The 24,832-nt window shown below is 42.9% G+C and overlaps 1 protein-coding gene across 1 annotated transcript; it reads right to left on the bottom strand.

Annotated features, from left to right (window-relative positions):
* Nucleotides 1–3,372: 3,372 nt before the first annotated feature.
* Nucleotides 3,373–15,775, bottom strand: LOC135525792 (B-cell receptor CD22-like). Its single transcript, XM_064953660.1, has 13 exons — nt 15,409–15,775; nt 15,000–15,209; nt 12,754–13,098; nt 12,372–12,590; nt 10,400–10,726; nt 8,447–8,665; nt 7,943–8,302; nt 6,203–6,454; nt 5,729–5,992; nt 5,185–5,281; nt 5,055–5,094; nt 4,810–4,890; nt 3,373–4,715 (listed from the first exon to the last, which is right to left on the bottom strand). Exons 1-13 carry the CDS (start codon nt 15,773–15,775, stop codon nt 4,671–4,673), a joined length of 2,826 nt encoding a protein of 941 aa, XP_064809732.1. The 3' UTR covers nt 3,373–4,670.
* Between the last annotated feature and the right edge of the window lie 9,057 nt (nt 15,776–24,832).

Raw genomic sequence — 24,832 nt, 5'->3', positions numbered from 1 at the left:
AATACATACAACATCATCCACTGTCAAAATACAAACAACATCATCCACTGTCAAAATACATACAACATCATCCACTGTCAAAATACAAACAACATCATCCACTGTCAAAATACATACAACATCATCCACTGTCAAAATACATACAACAGCAGCCACTGTCAAAATACATATAACAGCAGCCACTGTCAAAATACATTAAATGGAACCAATATCATAGTCCCAAAAGTTCAAGGAACCAATAACAGAGTCAAAAAAGTACAATGGAACCAATAGCCTAGTCCCAATAGTACAAGCATTGTCACAATAGTACAAAGGAACCAATAGCATATTCCCAAAAGTACAATCTCCTTTTTTTCAAGCTAAATAATTGATAGCACATCTCACATAGTAAAATGCATTTGACAGCATTATGTTTCATCCCACCACTCACCTGGAGCCTCTCCAAGGCGAGAGCAGCCATGTTGCTATTCTTGATGTTCACAAAGCTGTGAACTGCGATGCTCTCTATGTTCTGTACTGTAGGTGAGGGGAGATATAATTAGAATGTAGAACTGTGATACTCTCTATGTTCTGTACTGTAGGTGAGGGGAGATATAATTAGAATGTGGAACTCTGATACTCTCTATGTTCTGTACTGTAGCTGAGGGGAGATATAATTAGAATGTGGAACTGTGATACTCTCTATGTTCTGTACTGTAGGTGAGGGGAGATATAATTAGAATGTGGAACTGTGATACTCTCTATGTTCTGTACTGTAGGTGAGGGGAGATATAATTAGAATGTGGAACTCTGATACTCTCTATGTTCTGTACTGTAGGTGAGGGGAGATACAATTAGAATGTAGAACTCTGATACTCTCTATGTTCTGTACTGTAGGTGAGGGGAGATATAATTAGAATGTAGAACTGTGATACTCTCTATGTTCTGTACTGTAGGTGAGGGGAGATATAATTAGAATGTGGAACTCTGATACTCTCTATGTTCTGTACTGTAGGTGAGGGGAGATATAATTAGAATGTAGAACTGTGATACTCTCTATGTTCTGTACTGTAGGTGAGGGGAGATATAATTAGAATGTGGAACTCTGATACTCTCTATGTTCTGTACTGTAGGTGAGGGGAGATATAATTAGAATGTGGAACTCTGATACTCTCTATGTTCTGTACTGTAGGTGAGGGGAGATATAATTAGAATGTAGAACTCTGATACTCTCTATGTTCTGTACAGTAGCTGAGGGGAGATATAATTAGAATGTGGAACTCTGAAAGTCATCCTGTAAGTCTCTGGATAAGAGCGTCTGTTGACTAACATGTAGTTAGAGATGCAGATACAGAACTAAAACAGATGGGGCATGATGGTCATACGTTTTGAAAAGGTCCAATATGTGTTTCTCAGTGAGGTCCATGGTGACGTTCCCCACCCAGAGACAGGGACAGGGGGACCAGAGGAGGAGAGGAAGGGAGGGGACCATGGTCAGAATAAATCCATTACAGCAACCTTACAACAACCCAACATTATGAATGTGACCTAAATGACACCCTATCCCCTACACAGTGCACTATGTTTGACCGTGACTATGAGGCTCTGGTAGAAAATAGTGCACTATGTAGGAATAGGGTGCTATTTTGGACAGTCTATAGCTGTAGGTATACACACTCACATTAAAGTATGTATAATTTAGATGTGGAATAACCAAACAACAGACTGGGTGTGATTTCAGTGAACGGAGCTGGTCTGTAATGATGAGAAAACCTTGTCTTAGACCTGGAGATTCAGGTTAGCTAACAGGAGCTAATGTCTACACTTTAGCTCAGTGGGCTAGCATGGTCTAGAATCACAGTAACAACCCAGGTATGATAGCCAGAGTTAAAAATACACACCCAGTAGAGTCCTGAGGAGAGGTCCACCACTGGAGTCCTGAGGGGAGGAGAGGTCCACCACTGGAGTCATGAGGGGAGGAGTGGTCCACCGCTAGAGTCCTGAGGGAAGGAGAGGTCCATCACTGGAGTCCTGAGGGGAGGAGAGGTCCACCACTGGAGTCATGAGGGGAGGAGAGGTCCACCACTGGAGTCCTGAGGGGAGGAGAGGTCCACCGCTAGAGTCCTGAGGGGAGGAGAGGTCCACCACTGGAGTCCTGAGGGGAGGAGAGGTCCACCACTGGAGTCATGAGGGGAGGAGAGGTCCACCGCTAGAGTCCTGAGGGAAGGAGAGGTCCATCACTGGAGTCCTGAGGGAAGGAGAGGTCCATCACTGGAGTCCTGAGGGGAGGAGGTCCACCACTGGAGTCCTGAGAGGAGGAGAGGTCCACCACTGGAGTCCTGAGGGGAGGAGAGGTCCACCACTGGAGTCCTGAGGGGAGGAGAGGTCCATCACTGGAGTCATGAGGGGATGAGAAGTCCACTACTGGAGTCCTGAGGAGAGTAGAGGTCCACCACTGGAGTCATGAGGGGATGAGAGGTCCACTACTGGAGTCATGAGGGGAGGAGAGGTCCACCGCTAGAGTCCTGAGGGGAGGAGAGGTCCACCACTAGAGTCATGAGGGGAGGAGAGGTCCACCACTGGAGTCATGAGGGGAGGAGAGGTCCACTACTGGAGTCATGAGGGGAGGAGAGGTCCACCACTGGAGTCATGAGGGGAGGAGAGGTCCACTACTGGAGTCATGAGAGGAGGAGAGGTCCACCACTGGAGTCATGAGAGGAGGAGAGGTCCACCACTGGAGTCATGAGGGGAGGAGAGATCCACCACTGGAGTCCTGAGGGGAGGAGAGGTCCACCACTGGAGTCATGAGAGGGGAGCCGAGAGCAGTCTGCACAGTGGTAAACTTCTCCAGCAGCAACAAACTGGGGGGAGGGGGAGAGAGAGGGGGGGAGGGGGAGAGGGGGGGAGGGGGAGAGAGAGGGGGGGGAGGGGGAGAGAGAGGGGGGGGGAGGGGGGAGAGAGAGAGAGAGAGGAGAGAGAGGGGAGAGAGGGGGGAGAGAGGGGGGGAGAGGGAGAGAGGGAGGAGAGAGGGGAAAGCGGGGGAGAGAGGGGGGAGAGGGAGAGAGATGGGGAGATAGAGAGAGGGGAGAGAGTGGGAGAGAGGGGGGGGGAGAGAGGGAGAGAGGGGGGGAGAGGGGGGAGAGAGGGGAGAGAGAGAGGGAGAGAGGGGGAGAGAGGGAAAGAGGGAGAGAAGGGGGAGAGAGGGAGTGAGAGGTGATGAACAGTGCTTGGTGTTGATCTTTGACAGTGTATCTCCTGACAGTAATGTAGTATCCCTGACCTGCCTATAGCCAAGCTATGTGGTTCAATGGTTCCATCATGTCTCCAATAGGTAGAAATACAAGAAACGAGCAGAATGGATTTAGTTATGAATCAATGCATGTTAGTCAAACAATCAATTTATTTGTTGTCTTTTTATTGTCTACCTTTGAGCTTATTTACAACATGATGCTTATACTGTATTCAATGTGTCTAAAATATGTCATTATTAATTATTTGATAATAAAACAAGCAATATCATGACACTGAACAATATAGTATTACATAATATAAAATATAGAATGACCAGTAATGACTGACAGCAATACAAAGTAAAACATATTTTAACACATCAGGAACAACTCCAGAGATACAAACATTTAAAAGATCTTGTCAATATTATTCCTTTTTGTGTCACTAAGACAAGACATAACTTTATATGTTATAAAAATCTGGAATTGGCAAAATCCCATAAAAAAGATAAGCAATACAATCTACAGATAGTAAACAGATAAGTTGACATGTTGAACCTGTAAATGAACCCACAAATGCTGATGCTCCAGATACTCAACTAGTGTAAAAAAGGCCAGTTTCATTGCTTCTTTAATCAGCGAGCACAACAGTTTTCAGCTGTGCTAACATAATTACAACATGGTTTTCTAATGATTAATTTACCTTTTAAAATGATAAACTTGGATAACACAACGTGCCATTGGAACACATGAGTGATGGTTGCTGACAATGGGCCTCTGTCTGCCTTTGTAGATATTCCATAAAACAACTGCCATTTCCAGCTACAATAGTAATTTACAACATTAACAATGTCTACACTGCATTTCTGATCAATTAGATGCTATTTTAATGGACTTTTTTTTTTGCTTTTCTTTCAAAAACAAGGACATTTTAAGCGACCCCAAACTTTTGAATGGTAGTGCACAAACTGTATTTATCATAAGGAGAACAATCTAAATTCCAGCACTTACTCAAAAGTTAAAGCTCATTGTCTCAAACCTTCTAGATTAAAAAGCAACATGATAGTAAGAGAATAACATTGTGAGGCCGGGCTTTGGTTTGATGCTGTTGCTCTTCAGTCCAGGTTCTGTGGTGGTTCTCTTCGGTCCAGGTTCTGTGGTGGTTCTCTTCTGCCCAGGTTCTGTGGTGGTTCTCTTCAGTCCAGAATCTTTGGTGGTTCTCTTCAGTCCAGGTTCTGTGGTGGTTCTCTTCAGTCCAGGTTCTGTGGTGGTTCTCTTCAGTCCAGGTTCTGTGGTGGTTCTCTTCAGTCCAGAATATTTGGTGGTTCTCTTCTGCCCAGGTTCTGTGGAGATTCTATTCAGTACAGAATCTTTGGTGGTTCTCTTCAGTCCAGGTTCTGTGGTGGTTCTCTTTTGTCCAGGTTCTGTGGTGGTTCTCTTAAGATCTCATAATCGGAGGGCTCAGCATGTATCTGAGGGCTGTGTCACTGCGAAGTCCCTCACATTCTGAAAGGAGACACATTGAATGAGCACTTTACAAACCCCTCCCTCTAACACGTGTATGTACACGGACACACAGACTGCATTATAAGAGACTTACTGCCAGGGTGTCATACTCTGGTGACCTGGTCTTCATGTTCAGAGATGTGTACATGTCACTGTTGGGGTCAGGATGGACACTCTGGGGGGTGGGGGGAAGAGGGGAGAGAGAGAGAGAGGGAGAGACAGAGAGAGAAACACAAATACTCTCAATACTGTATAGAGCACAAATCCATTAATCCATTCACTTACTGTCTATGTCTGTGGCATTGGGATTGAAATAGCTTTGGTTGTTGACAATATTACCTGTCTGTCTGCTGTGTCATCACTTCCTCCTGTGTGTCTCCTGTAATGAGGGACAGAGTGAGTTCTGCTCTCTACTGACTTCTAGAAGTTGCTATGTTACTAATAGAGTTCATGTAAATGGCTGGCTCACCTCTTCATATAGCAGTAGATGGTGACAAGAAGAGCTCCAACAGTCAGGGCAGCCCCCACACCCATCACAGGAACCCAGAGAAACAATGCTGTAGTATCTTGAGATTTTAAATGCAAGGTGGAGATATGACATAGAAGAAACCAGGGAAGAAGAAAATAAAACAATTATTTAAATACAGGCCAACTAATACTATGTCATATGGTATGATAAGTGTGTAATATTACTAATTCTATGTCATATGGTATGATAAGTGTGTAATATTACTAATACTATGTCATATGGTATGATAAGTGTGTAAAATTACTAATTCTATGTCATATGGTATGATAAGTGTGTAATATTACTAATTCTATGTCATATGGTATGATAGGTGTGTAATATTATTAATTCTATGTCATATGGTATGATAAGTGTGTAATATTACTAATGATAAGCCTATTAATTCTATGTCATATGGTATGATGTGTGTTACATTACTAATGATTATTTATTGTTGTTGACCTGTGTGATTATCAATGAATAGAGGAAGATGAGGTGAACTTACACTGAACGTCCACAAACACAGAAGAAGAGTTGAGTCGTCCATATTTATTCTCAGCCTCACAGTAATATTCTCCTCTGTCCTCAGAGATGATGTTAGTGATGCTGTAACTCTGTCCTGATGCTTTTGGTGAGGCTACGTTCTTCTTGTACCAAGTGTATTTGTCCACAGGTGGGTTGGCATCACTGCTGCAGGTCAGATTCACTGAACTGCCCTCCACTATTTCACCAGAGGGACTGACTGACACTGAGGTGACCTTTGGGCCATCTGGTAAAGAGGGTGACAGAAAAGGTCAGAGTACACATTGTATAATGCAACAAAATATGTAAATGTTTTCTTCAGAAAACTTGAGTGGGGCCAAGTTTGGCCTGCAGACCACCAGTTGTGTAGATCTGGTCTATGTCATGGAAAAAGCAGGTGTTCTTAATGTTTTGTATAATCAGCATGTAGTTCTAGAATTATATCCCACATACTCACATCTGACAGTGAGAGTCTCTTCAGCAGAGGGGAGATCCTCCTGGCCATTAACAGCACAGGAGTATCTGCCTGCATCCTCACTGCTGACTGGGTCTAGGATCAGGTACTTAGTCTCGTGTCTGAACAGACGTTGTCCGTTCTTGTACCAGATGTAAGAGGGGTTGTTCTGCAGAAAGCATATGGACTCACAGAACAGACAAAGACCCTTTCCCTCTATGATGTTGGTTGGATCCTTAATCCGCACCTGAAGACCTGGAGTAAAAACATAATTAAAAGCTCTTAGTGCAAGGTGGGACGCTAGTGTTCCATCTGGCCAACATCTGGTGAAATTGCGGAGCGCCAAATTAAAATGACAGGAATAGTGATAATAAACTTTCATGAAAATACAAGTGTTATACATCGGTAAAAAATGTACTTCTTGTTAAAACCTGTTACATCTATGGGGGCGCTATTTCATTATTGGATAAAAAAACGTGCCCGTTTTAAGCGCAATATTTTGTCACAAAAAGATGCTCGACCTTGCATATAATTGACAAGCTTTGGAAAGAAGACACTCTGACGTTTCCAAAACTGCAACGATATTGTCTGTGAGTGCCCCAGAACTGATGCTACAGGCGAAACCAAGATGAAACTTCAACCAGGAAATGAGCAGGATTTTGAGGCTCTGTTTTTTATTGTCTCCTTATATGGCTGTGAATGCGCAAGGAATGAGCCTGCCCGATCTATTGTTTCCCCAAGGTGTCTGCAGCATTGTGACGTATTTGTAGGCATATCATTGGAAGATTGACCATAAGAGACTACATTTGCCAGGTGTCCGCCCGGTGTCCTCTGTCGAAATTGGTGCGTCATCTTCAACTGCACGTCTTTTTCCAAGCGATTCACCGGAGAAAGTAGACTACCACAAACGATATATCAATGAAGAGATATGTGAAAAACACATTGAGGATTGATTCTAAACAGCGTTTGCCGTGTTTCAGTCGATATTATGGAGTTAATTTGGAAAACAGTTTGCCGTTTTGATGACTGAATTTTTGTTTTTTTTTGGTACCCAAACGTGATGTACAAAACGGGGCGATTTCTCCTACACAAAGAATCTTTCAGGAAAAACTGAACATTTGCTATCTAACTGAGAGTCTCCTCATTGAAAACATATGAAGTTCTTCAAAGGTAAATGATTTTATTTGAATGATTTTCTTGTTTTTGTGAAAAAGTTGCTGGCTGAATTCTAGGCTTATAGCTATGCTAGCTATCAATACTCTTACACAAATGCTTGTTTAGCTATGGTTGAAAAGCATATTTTGAAAATCTGAGATGACAGTGTTGTTAACAAAAGTCTAAGCTTGAGAGCAAATATATTTATTTCATTTCATTTGCGATTTTCATGAATAGTTAACGTTGCGTTATGCTAATGAGCTTGAGGCTATAAATGGGATCCCGGATCCGGGATTGCTCGACGCAAGAAGTTAACAAAGACTTTCCGACACAGAAGGTTGCTATTGTATCAATGTAAAATAATACATTAAGATATTCATCCACCCACTGCTGCATTGTCAGTGTGGCAGGAACAGGGTTCAACAATTCTGTTAACTCTCCCAAAATCCCCATGATTTACACAATATTCCCAGAATCCGAACAAATTAATCCTCCAACCAGGATTTCTGGAATTTGGGGAAAGTTACCAACATGTTGCATCACCAGACAGGAGTCACATTCACCTGCAGGTTGTGAGTTCAGTGTTACCTGTGACAGTCAGAGTTGTTCCAGGGAAACTGTATCCCCATCTTGATGTCTGTGTGTTGAATATGAACTTGTACTCAGCAGAGTCCTCCTCTCTCAGATCTGTGATTCTCAGGGTGGAGCGACCTCTCTCCTTCTCTCCAACATACTCCACACGACCTGCATACCCTGGGTCTGTGATTAGGTCCTCAGGGATCAACTCATCCCTCCACCTGTCACTCTGTTTGGGACTAAACCAGAGTGTTGATGTGATCGTATCATAACCACTGTCATACGTGGAGGATATATCCACTGATGACCCCTTCAAGGCACAGACTCCCTGATGGGGGTAAGTCACACTCCAACACTTCTGACCACGGACACCTTAAACAATAACATGACAATATAGTGTTTTCTGTATTCTTTTCTCAGATCTTTCTGTGTGATGAGTGTTTCAGATGTGTAATTCCCCAACATGAATGAATATAGCCTAATGAGGAGGAATACTGTAGTTGAATCTATACTCACACACTGCAGTAGAGTGGACGTACCCATGGCCTTTTACAGCACAGGAGAAGCTGTCTTCAGTGTTACGGTAGTGTGAGTCCAGTCTGGAAGTGTCCTCCTTTACTTTGTTTCCGTTCTTGTACCAGATGTAGGTGGGGTTGTCAGTCAGAGTACAGGTGGTGATACAGGTCAGTGTCACCTGTCTTGAAAACAGTGAAGATGTAATCTTTACCTGAAGATCTGGAGAGAAATACAACACATGAAAATACTGTATGACTTTATTGAGTTCTCTTCTGAAGAAATGATGCAAACCAGTCCTATTACAGTCTGTACATCCTGTATCATCCTGACCCTTATACTGAATAAACCAAATCAAGATATGTTGAACTAACCTACAGTAAAACTATTCATTTTGTTTGAATTCAAATTATTGTTAGTCCGTAGATTGATGAGGCACATTTGTATTGAATTACTCTAGTATTTACACGGTATTACCTGTGACAGAGTAACTCCATGTCATACTGCCCTCCTGGATCTGATTCAACTATTATATAGATAATACATGACAGTCTCTCTCAGGTCTTTGTTTCAACTACACTGAACAGAAATATGAATGCAACAGGTAAAGTGTTTCATGAGCTAAATTAACGTTACCTGCCCGAATGCATAGTGCCCACTGTAAAGTTTGGTGGAGGAGGAATAATGGTCTGGGCTGTTTTTCATGGTTTTGGCTAGGCGCTTTCGTTCCAGTGAAGGGAAATCGTAATGCAACAGCAAACAATGACATTCTAGAAGATTCTGTGCTTCCAACTTCCAACCATTTGAGGAAGACTCTTTCCAATGCCCCCCACAAAGTGAGGTCCATACAGAAATGGATTGTCGAGATCGGTGTGGAAGAACTTGACTGGCCTGTTTTATGCGTCATACATTCAGCCATGTCACCCGGGATATAAGTTAGTTGTCAACATAACTCTGTTATTTTTCTTATCTATTTAATACCACAAAGAAAAATATAAACACAACATCAAATCAACCTTTATTGGTCACATACACATGGTTAGCAGATGTTAATGCAAGTGTAGCGAAAGATTGTGTGTAGCGAAATGCTTGTTTCACACATGCAACAATTTCAAAGATTTTACTGAGTAATATTTCAAATAAGGTAATCCGTCCTTGAAATTTCAATAAGTTCCTTAAGCCCTAATCTATGGATTTCACATGATTCGAATACAGAAATCCATCTGCTGGTCACAGATACCTTAAAAAAAAGGTAGGGGCGTGAATCAGAAAACCAGTAGTATGACAACCATTTGCCTCATGCAGCGCGACACATCTCCTTTGCATAGAGTTGATCAGGGTGTTGATTTTGGCCATACACGTGGTCTGCGGTTGTGAGGCCGGTTGGAACTACTGACAAATTCTCAAAAACGTCATTGGAGGTGAATTACGGTAGAGAAATTAACATCAAATTATCTGGCAGCAGCTCTGGTGTCTATTCCTGCAGTCAGCATGCCAGCTGCATACTCCCTCAGAACATGAGACATCTGTGGCATTGTGTTATGTGACAAAACTGCACATTTTAGAGTGGCATATTATTGTCCCCAGCACAAGGTGCACCTGTGTTGTGATCATGCTGTTTAATCAGCTTCTTAATATGTCACACCTGTCAGGTGAATGGATTATCCTGGCCAAGGAGAAATTCTCGCTAACAGGGATGTACACAAATGTTTGCACAAAAGTTGAGAGAAAAGGTTTTTGTGCGTATGGCAAATTTTGGGGATATTTTATTTAAACTCATGAAACAGGGGACAAACACCTTATATGTTGCGTTTATATTTTTGTTCAATGTGAAGTATGTCCTCTTATGTGAAATACTACATTTGGTATTTTTCCATCACATACCACTACTGTGTCTGTATGACTTCCCTAAATAAGGCAATTACTGTAATAGATGTGAGATGAGTGACAGTTTACCTGTGATAGTCAGGGAGACAGGTGAGCCAGAATACTTTCCTCCAGATGTTATGAATCTGAACCTGTACCCTGCAGAGTCATTCAATCTCAGGTCTGTGATTCTCAGGGTACAGTCACTCTCCTTATCCCCAAGGTACTCTATATGACCTTCATACCCTGGCATTGAGCTCAGATCTTCAGTGTCCATACCAGACCATTTAGTAAACCAGAGAGCATTTTTGATCTCATGATAACTGGGATATGTGTAAGAGCAGGATATGTCCACTGTTGACCCCTTCAAAGCACAGATACTCTGATGGGTGTAAGTCACACTCCAACACTTCTGACCTGAAATACAAGAAGACAATATAACACCTTAGATAAATCTTTCATGACAATATCTACCAGTATACACTGATGTTGTTTATAAAGTAGAAAAACAAACAAGTTTAACTGTCACGCCCACCATAGAGAGGCTTTAATTTTCTATTTTGGTTAGGCCATGGTGTGACTAGGGTTGGCATTCCAGCGTTTTTATTTCTATGTTTTATATTTCTTGGTGTTTGGCCAGGTGTGGTTCTCAATCAGTGGCAGCTGTCTAGCGTTGTTTCTGATTGAGAACAATACTTAGGTAGTCCTTTTTTCCACCTGTCTTTGTGGGAAGTTGACTTTGTTTAGGGAACATAGCCTTTAGCTTCACGGTTTGTTTTTGTAGTGTTTCGTTCGTCATCATTTTTATTAAATAAATGAAAATATACGCTCACAACGCTGCACCTTGGTCCTCTTCTTTTCACGGCCGTGACAGAACTTCCCACCACCAACAACGGACCAAGCAGCGTGGTAAGGAGGAGTAGCGTGTCCAGGATTCATGTACTTGGGAGGAGATCCTGGACGGTAAGTTACCCTGGAGGCAGGCTGGGGAGTATCGCTGTCCACGGGAGGAACTGGAGGCAGCAAGAGCAGAGCGGCAGCGTTACGAAGGGACCCGGCTAGCAATGAAGCCCGAGAGGCAAATGTTTTGGGGGGAAACGGCGAGTGTGGCTGAGTCAGGTTGGAGACCTGAGCCAACTCCCCGTGCTTACAGGGCTCACCGGCCTGGTGAGCCCTGTGGCAGCTCAACGTACCAGACTGCCCATACGTTTCCTCCTCCAGTGATGATCCATGGCACGAAGCCTCCAGCGACAATCCATGGCACGAAGCCTCCAGCGACAATCCATGGCACGAAGCCTCCAGCGACGATCCATGACACGAAGCCTCCAGCGACGATCCATGGCACGAAGCCTCCAACGACGATCCATGGTACGAAGCCTCCAACGAAAGCCTCCAGTCCGGAGCCTCCAGCGAAGGCCTCCAGCGAGGGTGCCCAGTCCGGGGCCCGCTCCGCTCTCACCAGAGGCGCCACCAAAGTGGGTGGAGCCAGAGGCGGAGGGGGGTTTCTGTCCCGCACCAAAGCCGCCGCCGTGAAGGAAGCCCACCCGGACCCTCCCCTTTAGATTCAGGTTATGAGGCCGGGGGGTTACTGTCACACCCTGGTCATAGAGGCTTTTATGCTCAATTTTGGTTAGGCCAGGGTGTGACTAGGGTGGGCATTCTAGTGTCTTTATTTCTATGTTTTCTATTTCTTTGTGTTTGGCCAAGTGTGGTTCTCAACAGTGGCAGCTGTCTCTCATTGTCTCTGATTGAAAACTACACTTAGGTAGCCATTTTTTCCACCTGTCTTTGGGAAGTTGACTTCGTTTAGGGCACATAGCCTTCAGCTCCACGGTTTGTTTTTGTAGTGTTTTTTGTTTTGTTCGGCGTCATTTTTATCAAATAAAATGTACGCTCATCACGCTGCACCTTGGTCCTCTTCTTTTCACGGCCGAAACATTAACAGTTTACATTTGTGACAACCATCATTATTAAATAATGATCAATATTAATTGATAAGACTCAAGACCTGAACAAAATTGTATTTATATGACATTTTTGTATTAAAAAAGTCCAGACTTACACATTGCAGGAGAATGGAGATTCTCGTGGCCTTTTACAGCACAGGAGTAACTGTCTTCATAGTTGCTGGAGACTGAGTCTTTGTACTGGGGGGAGGTGCTCTCATCTAGATGTTGTCCGTTCTTGTACCAGATGTAGGTGGGGTTGTCAGTCAGAGTACAGGTGGTGATACAGGTCAGTGTCTTATCCTGATGTCCACCAGTCACCTTCACCTGAAGACCTGGAGAAAAAACAATATCACTGTAAATCCCTTTATCACTGATTTATCACTCTAATACAAATATGGAAGAAATCCTATGTTATACAGACATAAATACAAACCAATACAATTTTCCTGAACTAAATGGAATTCAACAGTTTAACTATATTGAATGTAACTGTACCTGTAACAGACAGAGTGACTCCAGGATTGCCAGTAAATGTCCCTCCATCCTGATCTGTTAATAGTCTGAACCAATACGTAGCTGAGTCTCTCTCTCTCAGGTCTGTGATTGTCAGGGTACAGTCTTTCTTCTTATCTCCATGATACACCAGACGACCTGCATACTCTGGGTCCTGACCTAGATCTTTAGGTTCTACACCAGTCCCCCATTTAGTGAACCAAAGGGTTGTTGTGACTGTACCACTGGGATATGTATAAGAACAGGTCAGCTCCACTGTTGACCCCTTCAAGACACAGATACTCTGAGTGGTGTGTGTAACACTCCAGCCATTCTGACCCATTACCACTGAAACACACAGTCACACAACACAACATTTATGAAAAAAACATTTCTTCCAAAATGGCTTTCACTAACAAGATGGTTTGTCCACACTTTGTCGACATAGTTACTGAGTTGGGTGTGAATGGGAACAACAGATAAGCATCGCTCAATGAGTGAAAGACAACTATGTAAAATTACGCCAAACAGACCAGCAGAATAACATTATGACATTAACATTGTAGAAATGTCTGTCAATTGAAAAACAGGGCAGTTTAAACAGTTCTTTGTGCCGTCTAGATAACATTGTGAAAGTTAGTCTTCTCATTATGAAATGGTGTCAGTATTTAGAACTGTAAAAGCAACCACCATTAACCTGTTACATCTATGGGGGAGCTATTTCATTATTGGATAAAAAAAAAACGTGCCCGTTTTAAGTGCAATAATTTGTCACAAAAAGATGCTCGACTATGCATATAATTGACAGCTTTGGAAAGAGAAAACTCTGACGTTTCCAAAACTGCAAAGATATTATCTGTGAGTGCCCCAGAACTGATGCTACAGGCGAAACCAAGATGAAACTTCAAACAGGAAATTAGCAGGATTTTTGAGGCTCTGTTTTTCATTGTCTCCTTATATGGCTGTGAATGCGCAAGGAATGAGCCTGCCCGATCTATCGTTTCCCCAAGGTGTCTGCAGCATTGTGACGTATTTGTAGGCATATCATTGGAAGATTGACCATAAGAGACTACATTTGCCAGGTGTCCGCCCGGTGTCCTCCGTCGAAATTGGTGCGTCATCTTCAACTGCACGTCTTTTTCCAAGCGATTCACAGGAGAAAGTAGACATTCACGAACGATATATCAATGAAGAGATATGTGAAAAACACCTTGAGGATTGATTCTAAACAGCATTTGCCGTGTTTCAGTCGATATTATGGAGTTAATTTGGAAAACAGTTTGCCGTTTTGATGACTGAATTTTAGGTTTTTTTTTGGTACCAAACGTGATGTACAAAACGGAGCGATTTCTCCTACACAACAAATCTTTCAGGAAAAACTGAACATTTGCTATGTAACTGAGAGTCTCCTCATTGAAAACATCCGAAGTTCTTCAAAGGTAAATGATTTTATTTGAATCCTTTTCTGGTTTTTGTGCAAATGTTGCCCGCTAAATGCTATGCTAAATGCTACACTAGCTATCAATACTCTTACACAAATGCTTGTTTTGCTATGGTTGAAAAGCATATTTTGAAAATCTGAGTTGACAGTGTTGTTAAGAAAAGGCTAAGCTTGAGAGCAAGCACATTCATTTCATTTCATTTGCGATTTTCATAAATAGTTAACGTTACGTTATGCTAATGAGCTTGAGGCTATAACTGGATACAGGTTTTTTTCATAGCCAAACGTGAACAAAACGGAGCGATTTGTCCTACACAAATAATATATTTTTGAAAAACTGAACACTTGCTATCTAACTGAGAGTCTCCTCATTGAAAACATCTGAAGTTCTTCAAAGGTAAATGATTTTATTTGAATGATTTTCTTGTTTTTGTGAAAATGTTGCTGGCTGAATTCTAGGCTTATAGCTATGCTAGCTATCAATACTCTTACACAAATGCTTGTTTAGCTATGGTTGAAAAGCATATTTTGAAAATCTGAGATGACAGTGTTGTTAACAAAAGTCTAAGCTTGAGAGCAAATATATTTATTTCATTTCATTTGCGATTTTCATGAATAGTTAACGTTGCGTTATGCTAATGAGCTTGAGGCTATAAATAGGATCCCGGATCTGGGATTGCTCGACGCAAGAAGTTAATCTAAATTAAATAGTAGCTCTATCTCATGTCTGTTTCACTAAACATCAACACTGACCAGTGATGTATTGGATGATTTTGACAGACTTTAAAAGTGTATCAGTCACACTCACACACTGCATTAGAATTGATGCCTTTTACAGCACAGTAGAAGCTGTCTTCAGTTTTAAAGCGGACTTTGTATGAGGGAGAGGAGTCCTGTTGTACAATTTTACTGTTCCTGTACCAGATGTAGGTGGGGTTGGGGTTGTCAGTCAGAGTACAGGTGGTGCTACAGGTCAGTGTCGTTGACCACCATGTAGTGGTCACCTTCACCTGCACGCCTGGAGTAGAAAACAACATTAAAACCATCAATGACCTGTTGTCTAGTTCAAATGAGACAGGAGTGGACGTTCTCAAATCATCAATTCAGACATTCCTATTATACCATACATTCATATGAATTATATTATTTCTGTACAAATCAAGACAATTTCCCAGAACCAATTAAACAGTTTAGGATTATATACAATGTCACTGTACCTGTAACAGACAAAGTGACTCCAGGGCTCCCAAAATATTTCCCTCCGGTCTGATTTGTTATAAATCTGAACTTGTACGTTGCTGAGTCACTCTCTCTCAGGTTTGTGATTGTCAGGGTGTGTCCATTCGTCTTATCACTACGGTACGTCACACGACCTTTGTAGTCTGGGTCATCTAACAGACTCTCATAATTCTCCACATCATAAATTTCAGTGAACCACAAGGTTGTTGTGACGATATAACCTCTGGGATATGTGTAAGTGCAGGACATCTCCACTGTTGACCCCTTCAAGGCACAGATACTCTTCTTGGTGTAGGTAACACTCCAGACATTCTGCCCCAGTACCACTGAAACACAGTTAGACATCACAAGGACGTTACATTAAGTTCAAGGTCTTGTGGCTCACACTAACACTTTGTTCCATAGTTGCTGAGTTGAGATATTGATACTCTTTGGTTTAGTGTGAGAAAGACAACTGTAGTTTGACAAACCGGGCAAGGAAAAGATAAGAATGAGACCATACCTGCCACAGACCAGAGAAAGACCACCAACACACTTCCTGCTGTTCTCAAGGCCATTGTTGCATCTCCCACCCTGCAGTCTGAGAAACATAAACAACAACTCTCTCTATAGCTGGTGAATAACTCCACCTGATACATTGAAGTAGAAACTGTAAATGGGGTACAGGGCCTCATTACTGAAAATGAACCTGGCTCATATTGTGTTGTGTTGTATTGTGCTATATGGTTGGCTATGTGAATACTGTCTGTCTGTAAGTCTATTGCACTATGTATGTAATGTGTGTGACGTGTTGCATGTCTGTCGACCTCTGTCTATTTAAGATGTCTGTATAACTGCAAACACATGTCTTTCCCTTCATCGTTCTGAAGTTGTTTTATTCTCAGATCCCCAAATACAGGAGGATAAATGTTCAATCCTCTACGGTCCATCAAGTTGTACAGCAGCCTAAAGACTGACCACCACGTTCAATATAGCTTCTACCCTAAAGCTGTGAGTCTAAACAGCAAGTGACTCACACACACAGTGCTTTTAAAGGCTGGTCATGGCTCACATCAACAACGTTATCCCAGAAACCCTAGACCAACTCCAATTTGCATACTGCCCCAACAGATCCACAGATGATGCAATCTCTGTTGAACTCCACACTGCCCTTTCAGACCTGGACAAAAGGAACACCTATGTGAGAATGCTATTCATTGACTACAGCTCAGTGTTCAACACCATAGTGCCCTCAAAGCTCATCACTAAGCTAATTAGCCTCTAAAAGAGCGTGTTAATTTTTTCAGCTTTTTGTTAAAAATTGCGCAAAATGTCAACGTCCTGCTACTCATGCCAGGAATATAGTATATGCATATGATTAGTATGTGTGGATAGAAAACACTCTGACGTTTATAAAACTGGTTAAATCATGTCTGTGACTATAACAGAACGTGTGTAGCAGGCAAAACCCCAAGGAAAACTGTTCACAAAAAACAAAAACAAATATCCCTCCGCCAGTTCTCTGTATTGACTTCCGGCGCCGACATTGATGGCCGCCTCGCTTTGCATTCCTAGGAAACTATGCAGTTTTTTGTTTTTTTACGTGTTATTTCTTACATTAGTACCTCAGGTCATCTTAGGTTTCATTACATACAGCCGAGAAGAACTACTGTATATAAGATCAGCGTCAACTCACCATCAGTACGACCAAGAATATGTTTTTCGCGACGCGGATCCTGTGTTCTGCCTTACAAACAGGACAACGGAATGGATCGACTCCGAATAAGAGGGAAACGTAGCGGTCTTCTGGTTAGACTACGGAGACGGGCACATCGGGCCCCACTTCCTAGCATTCTTCTTGCCAATGTCCAGTCTCTTGACAACAAGGTTGATGAAATCCGAGCAAGGGTAGCATTCCAGAGGGACATCAGAGACTGTAACGTTCTGTGCTTCACGGAAACATGGCTCACTGGAGAGACACTATCCGATGCGGTGCAGCCAACGGGTTTCTCCACGCATCGCGCCGACAGAAACAAACACCTTTCTGGTAAGAAGAGGGGTGGGGTGTATGCCTTATGGCTAACGAGGCATGGTGCGATGAAAGAAACATACAGGAACTCAAATCCTTCTGTTCACCTGATTTAGAATTCCTCACAGTCAAATATAGACCGCATTACCTACCAAGAGAATTCTCTTCGATTATAATCACAGCCGTATATATCCCCCCCCAAGCAGACACATAGATGGCTCTGAACGAACTTTATTTAACTCTTTGCAAACTGGAAACCATTTATCCGGAGGCTGCATTCATCGTTGTTGGGGATTTTAACAAGGCTAATCTGAAAACAAACAAAAAAAATTCCCTAAATTTTATCAGCATATTGATTGCTAACCAGGGGCGGAAAAACCTTGGATCACTGTTACTCTAACTTCCGCGACGCATATAAGGCCCTGCCCCGCCCCCCTTTCGGAAAAGCTGACCACAACTCCATTTTGCTGATACCTGCCTACAGACAAAAGCTAAAAAAAGAAGCTCCCACGCTGAGGTCTGTCCAACGCTGGTCCGACCAAGCTAACTCCACACTCCAAGACTGCTTCCATCACGTGGACTGGGACATGTTTCGTATTGCGTCAAATAACAACATTGACGAATACGCTGATTCGGTGTGCGAGTTCATTAGAACGTGCGTTGAAGATGTCGTTCCCATAGCAACGATTAAAACATTCCCTAACCAGAATCCTTGGATTGATGGCAGCATTCGTGTGAAACTGAAAGCGCGAACCACTGCTTTCAATCAGGGCAAGGTGTCTGGTAACATGACTGAATACAAACAATGCAGCTATTCACTCCGTAAGGCTATCAAACAAGCTAAGCGTCAGTACAGAGACAAAGTAGAATCCCAATTCAACGGCTCAGACACAAGAGGCATGTGGCAGGGTCTACAGTCAATCACGGACTACAGGAAGAAATCCAGCCCAGTCACGGACCAGTGCCACTGACACTGCCTGCAACGGAAAAATGCAGTCTCTCCTTCACTGCAGCCGAGGTGAGTAAAACATTTAAACGTGTTAACCCTCGCAAGGCTGCAGGCCCAGACGGCATCCCCAGCCGCGCCCTCAGAGCATGCGCAGACCAGCTGGCTGGTGTGTTTACGGACATATTCAATCAATCCCTATACCAGTCTGCTGTTCCCACATGCTTCAAGAGGGCCACCATCGTTCCTGTTCCCAAGAAAGCTAAGGTAACTGAGCTAAACGACTACCGCCCGAAGCACTCACTTCCGTCATCATGAGGTGCTTTGAGAGACTAGTCAAGGACCATATCACCTCCACCCTACCTGACTCCCTAGACCCACTCCAATTTGCCTACCGCTCAAATAGGTCCACAGACGATGCAATCTCAACCACACTGCACACTGCCCTAACCCATCTGGACAAGAGGAATACCTATGTGAGAATGCTGTTCATCGACTACAGCTCGGCATTCAACACCATAGTACCCTCCAAGCTCGTCATCAAGCTCGAGACCCTAGGTCTCGACCCCGCCCTGTGCAACTGGGTACTGGACTTCCTGACGGGCCGCCCCCAGGTGGTGAGGGTAGGTAACAACATCTCCTCCCCGCTGATCCTCAACACTGGGGCCCCACAAGGGTGCGTTCTGAGCCCTCTCCTGTACTCCCTGTTCACCCTAAACTGCGTGGCCACGCACGCCTCCAACTCAATCATCAAGTTTGCGGACGACACAACAGTGGTAGGCTTGATTACCAACAACGACGAGACGGCCTACAGGGAGGAGGTGAGGGCCCTCGGAGTGTGGTGTCAGGAAAATAACCTCACACTCAACGTCAACAAAACTAAGGAGATGATTGTGGACTTCAGGAAACAGCAGAGGGAACACCCCCCTATCCACATCGATGGAACAGTAGTGGAGAGAGTAGCAAGTTTTAAGTTCCTCGGCATACACATCACAGACAAACTGAATTGGTCCACTCACACAGACAGCATCGTGAAGAAGGCGCAGCAGCGCCTCTTCAACCTCAGGAGGCTGAAGAAATTCGGCTTGTCACCAAAAGCACTCACAAACTTCTACAGAGGCACAATCGAGAGCATCCTGGCGGGCTGTATCACCGCCTGGTACGGCAACTGCTCCGCCCTCAACCGTAAGGCTCTCCAGAGGGTAGTGAGGTCTGCACAACGCATCATCGGGGGCAAACTACCTGCCCTCCAGGACACCTACACCACCCGATGTTACAGGAAGGCCATAAAGATCATCAAGGACATCTACCACCCGAGCCACTGCCTGTTCACCCCGCTATCATCCAGAAGGCGAGGTCAGTACAGGTGCATCAAAGCTGGGACCGAGAGACTGAAACACAGCTTCTATCTCAAGGCCATCAGACGGTTAAACAGCCATCACTAACATTGAGTGGCTGCTGCCAACACACTGACTCAACTCTATAGCAACTTTAATAATTAAAAATTGGATGTAATAAATGTATTATTGCTCACTTTAAACAATGGCACTTTATATAATGTTTACCTACCCTACATTACTCATCTCATATGTATATACTGTACTCTATACCATCTACTGCATCTTGCCTATGCCGTTCGGCCATCGCTCATCCATATATTTATATGTACATATTCTTATTCATTCATTTACACTTGTGTGTATAAGGTTAGTTGTTGTGAATTTGTTATATTACTCGTTGGTTATTACTGCATGGTCGGAACAAGAAGCACAAGCATGTCGCTACACTCACATTAACATCTGCTAACCATGTGTATGTGACCAATAAAATGTGATTTGATCACACACACATTTATACTTGACACTGTTATACTTTGACAGGGAACAATGACCCTATTGAATGGAGATCTGAGTATTACTGGTATACTCTACTCTACTGATGATACAACTTTTGCCGAAGTCGGTCCCTCTCCTTGTTCGGGCGGCGTTTGTTTCAAACCCAGGTTTGTTTGTTGTGCTTAATCTGGTTGATGTTACTGTGGTTGTGCTTTGTGCTGCCTCGCCTGTGCCCTTGGGCCAGGGTGTATATTAAAGTTCTCCTGTTATCACCCATCTCTGCTCTCCTGCGCCTGACTTCCCGGCAACCAGTCACTCACCCCATTAAAACTGATCATGTTTTAAACATGCAATTGAATAAACTGACCTAAACTACACACATGAAACCACAGTCAAGGGTCAGTTTTCACAAAGTGTATCAGAGTAGGAGAGCTGATCTGGGATCAGTTTAGCCTTTTAGATCATAATTATATGGACCATCTGAGACACTTTATGAATACAGGCCCTGATGTAACAACCAAAACACAGTTCAAAATAAACCAACAAGTACAAAGATACAGTAAGCCATGTGATGTTTGGCTAAAAACAACAAAGCTTAAACTATATTTCAAGATATTGTCAAGTGTACTCACAGAGTGAAGTGAAGGGGAGAGGTCTTGAACAGTCAGTCAACTTACTGTCACTGAATGGAAACAAGAAGTAGTCTACTGTAAGTGTTAGTAGAAGCAGGCAAAGCCTATGTGTGAATTCTGTGGTTGACACATTTTAAAAGTAGCCTAGTCAGGTCATTAACATGCAGGAAAAGCGTGTCACATAAGGGATGTTACTGTATCTAAATAGAAAATGTGCTAAAGTCAGCATACTGTTGTTGCATTTCTTCATTTGAGGAGTGGGCCTACATGTTTTACAAGAGACAAAATGTGACCCATTCCCATCACCTCTTATCAGCTGGTACTGAAGGTTCCAGAACAGATGGTTCCAGTGTTCTAGACTAGAGCTCTCCCTACTGACATCTCAACATTATTGCAGCCTCCAGGCTTCATATGTCCCTACTCGTCCGATGAAAATAAACAAAATAGAAGGTAAAATACCATTTGAAAATGTCAAATATTTATATAGAATAAACCAGGCATGCACGTAACAATACTGTGTTATTTGAATTGAGCAAATTAGTGATCTCGGCTAGCTTGTTAGCTACATGAAGCTGCTGTTATTCAGTGATAAACAAGCATTTTTGTGCATCACACAGCTACTCTGAATGTACTGGATTGTGAACAATATGATGTGCTGCTACTGAATTACAGCACGACCCCATAGTTAACTAGTGAGCTAGTCAGTTTGCTCTCATTTAGCTGTCAACATTAGCTAGCTAGAAACAACAGACAACAGTGAGCTGTCATTATGACAAGGCCAAGGCAAGCTGCTCTGTATATCCACTGTGTTCTTGTGTGAAAGAGATGTCTTCAGCTCACTGATCTTCAGAACAACGGACTCAAAGTGAACCCTGACATGAATATAACTAAGTCTGTCTGGGATTAGTGTGTCCTACTGTATCTGAGTGATGCGTGTTTTTTGAAAATGACAATGAATAATCTTTCATGTAATTGTTTATTGCTGCTTCATTATTATTATTTAATTATGTGATTTATTTAGTTTTTTTAATCAATTTTTTAAATTAAAAAATCTAATCTTCCATGAAACAACTGCATTGTTGCTTAAGGGCTTGTCAGTAACCATTTCACAGGATGGTCCACCTGTTGTATTAAGGCGCATGTGACTAATACAGTTTGATTTGTTTTGTGTGTCTCGCTGCTGGACATTGCTCCCTCTGACACTGGGTTTCTGAACCTCTAAAAGTCTGAGCCGTTTGGGGGGTGCTACTAGCTGACATATGGAATTGTTTTAAGGTGGTCATACCATGGATCTCTTAGCTATTTGATTTTGGTTTTGGTACATTGGTTTATATACCTCACATTTCATCATAAATGTCCCTCCTCCTCTCAGATACAATGGAAATATAGTTCACAAGCCTTCTCACATTGTCTGCCACCTGTTAAACAATCTACTACAAGCCCAAGGTCTCTCCCCTCCCTAGGTGGGGACAGAATGTCCAGTAAGGAACACAGTATTCCAGCCGGTCTGACGATAGCTCCATTCATTTCTAACAAGGAACAGAAAGTCCTTGTTCCAATTCTTGACTAAAACTACACACATTATATTCAGTGTTATGATTATAATAAGATTCATACATTCATACAGTGACAGGGTAGTATTCTGTTTAGTTATAGTTCTATGTTAAATATAGACATCATTTAGTCATTATTCATATAAATCCCATAACAGTCTCACAGTGACATCACAAGGGGTCACATGTCCCGTCACATGACCATATATACATACACAGTAAAACACATGATAACAACAGATGTCAGCCCCCTTAGTGTCTACAACATGGTCATCATAGAGGAGGTTCACTGGGCAGAGATCCCTTCAAGTTCTAATGATGATGTCATTTCCATGTTTCACAGCTCAGGCCGAGGGAGAGGGGGAAGGAAATCAGAGGTGCACTCCTCTTCACTTTGATTGACACTTCACACACTCATTATATATGTCCAGTGTTCTGTCTGGGATCTGTGGTCTGTGCCGGAGGACTACAAATGGGGTGACACCCCCAGCCTCCTGTTCCCTTTTAAAGTAAGGACAGAGTCCTTCATCCTCTTCCTTCATCTTCATCACTCTCCTCCCTCTCTCATATCCAGTCGCTGCGTGGTGGTCAGGGTTGTCATGCTGGACAGGGTTGCCATGGTTTCCTGTCTCTTCCTCTCTGGTCAGGCTTGTGTTTGAAGCAACACTTGTCACCATAGAAACAGCCGGTGGTCCTCCAGAAGAAACACTCGTCACCATTGATGGGAGCCGTCCTCCTGGTCCTGGGAGAGAGAGAGACAAACAGTATGAAAACACAAACACCTGCACCTGCTTCCTCCTGCTTCCACCTGCTTCCTCCTTCCATCACTTTGTACATTTCAAAAGTTTATATGAGTTGATTGGTAACACTTTAGAATAACTCATAATGATGTGTTGAATGACAGACGGATGGATGTCTTTACCCTGTGGAGGCGTACTGGGAGGCTGAGGAGGTGTTGAGGCCTGTAGGGTTGGTCCTCTGAGGAGAAGGTGGGGTTCTCTGGATCTAGTGGTCTGGGTACCTGATCACCAGCCTGGTGCTCTCCAGCTCCACCCCCTGGACAGGAGGACAAACCGCAGGTGCAGTCCAAATACATACAATGGAACAAATAGCATAGTCCCAAAAGTACAATTGAATTAATAGCATCGTCCCAGAGTACGATGAAACCAATAACATTATATTGGGTTTTATTACTGGCTTGTTTTTCAATTCCCGACAGAAAGGAGTTGAAACGTTGTACTTTTCTCTCTGTGTTGGACAATGATGATACTATTTATGTGCAAGACTCAAGCTCTCCACTGAAGGCTCTTGACTCTGTGTATGACGCAGAGACGTCTAACTCACCATTGTGATCTCTACAGTGCTGTCAGGTGGACATCAGTAGCAACACCCAGGCTCTAACACTGGTACATTCTTATTCAGAAGAACATCTAAGGAAAACTGATATATTATATCCTCTCTTCTAGCATGAAATGAGAACACATACAAACTCAGATCTCAATCTTGTTCTATGATAACAGTACCGAGAATTGGAAAAAAGTCCTTTCATTATTCAGCCCCTTGATCTTGGAATATGTCCTCCATTGGATGAGTTCAAAGAACATGTAGATGAACAGGTTATGGAGACATGTAGCTGTTTCTAGTTGTCAGCACGTCACTCGTTTGCATTGCCTTTTTTAACCCCCGTTCCCACAGGAGACCTTATGCCTCTTGAAAGGCCACCATTGTAAATAAGAATTTGTTCTTAATTGACTTGCCTGGATAAAATAAACATTAAATAAAGATTATCCCAAAAGAACAATGGAACCAATCGCATAGCCCTAAGCGTACAATGGAACAAATAGTATAGTCCCAAAAGTACAATGGAACCAATGGCATAGTCCCCAAAGTACAATGGAACCGATGGCATGGTCCCAAAAGTACACACTCCTTAAGTTCAAGCTAAAAAATTGAAAGCACATTTCACATAGTTAAATGCATATGACAGCATTAGTTTCATCCCACCTCTCACCTTTAGCCTCTCCAAGGTGCAAGTGGACATGTTGGGATTCTTGAAGTTGACAGAGGCATATAATCTCTCTTGTCGAACTCTGACACCCTCTCTCTCCACACCTACAGTACATAACCTAGATTTAGAATGTAGAACTCTGACACTCTCTCTCTCCACACCTACAGTACATAACCTAGATTTAGAATGTAGAACTCTGATACTCTCTCTCTCTCCACACCTACAGTACATAACCTAGATTTAGAATGTAGAACTCTGATACTCTCTCTCTCTCCACACCTACAGTACCTAACCTAGATTTAGAATGTAGAACTCTCAATACTCTATCTCCACACCTACAGTACATAACCTAGATTTAGAATGTAGAACTCTCGATACTCTATCTCCGAACATTTACAGTAGAGAACATAGAGAGTATCA

The sequence above is a fragment of the Oncorhynchus masou genome, chromosome 5 (genome assembly GCF_036934945.1).
Source record: "Oncorhynchus masou masou isolate Uvic2021 chromosome 5, UVic_Omas_1.1, whole genome shotgun sequence".
NCBI lineage: Eukaryota > Metazoa > Chordata > Actinopteri > Salmoniformes > Salmonidae > Oncorhynchus > Oncorhynchus masou.
Note: the sequence above shows the minus strand (reverse complement) of the source record. Positions and strands in the feature narration are given on the sequence as shown.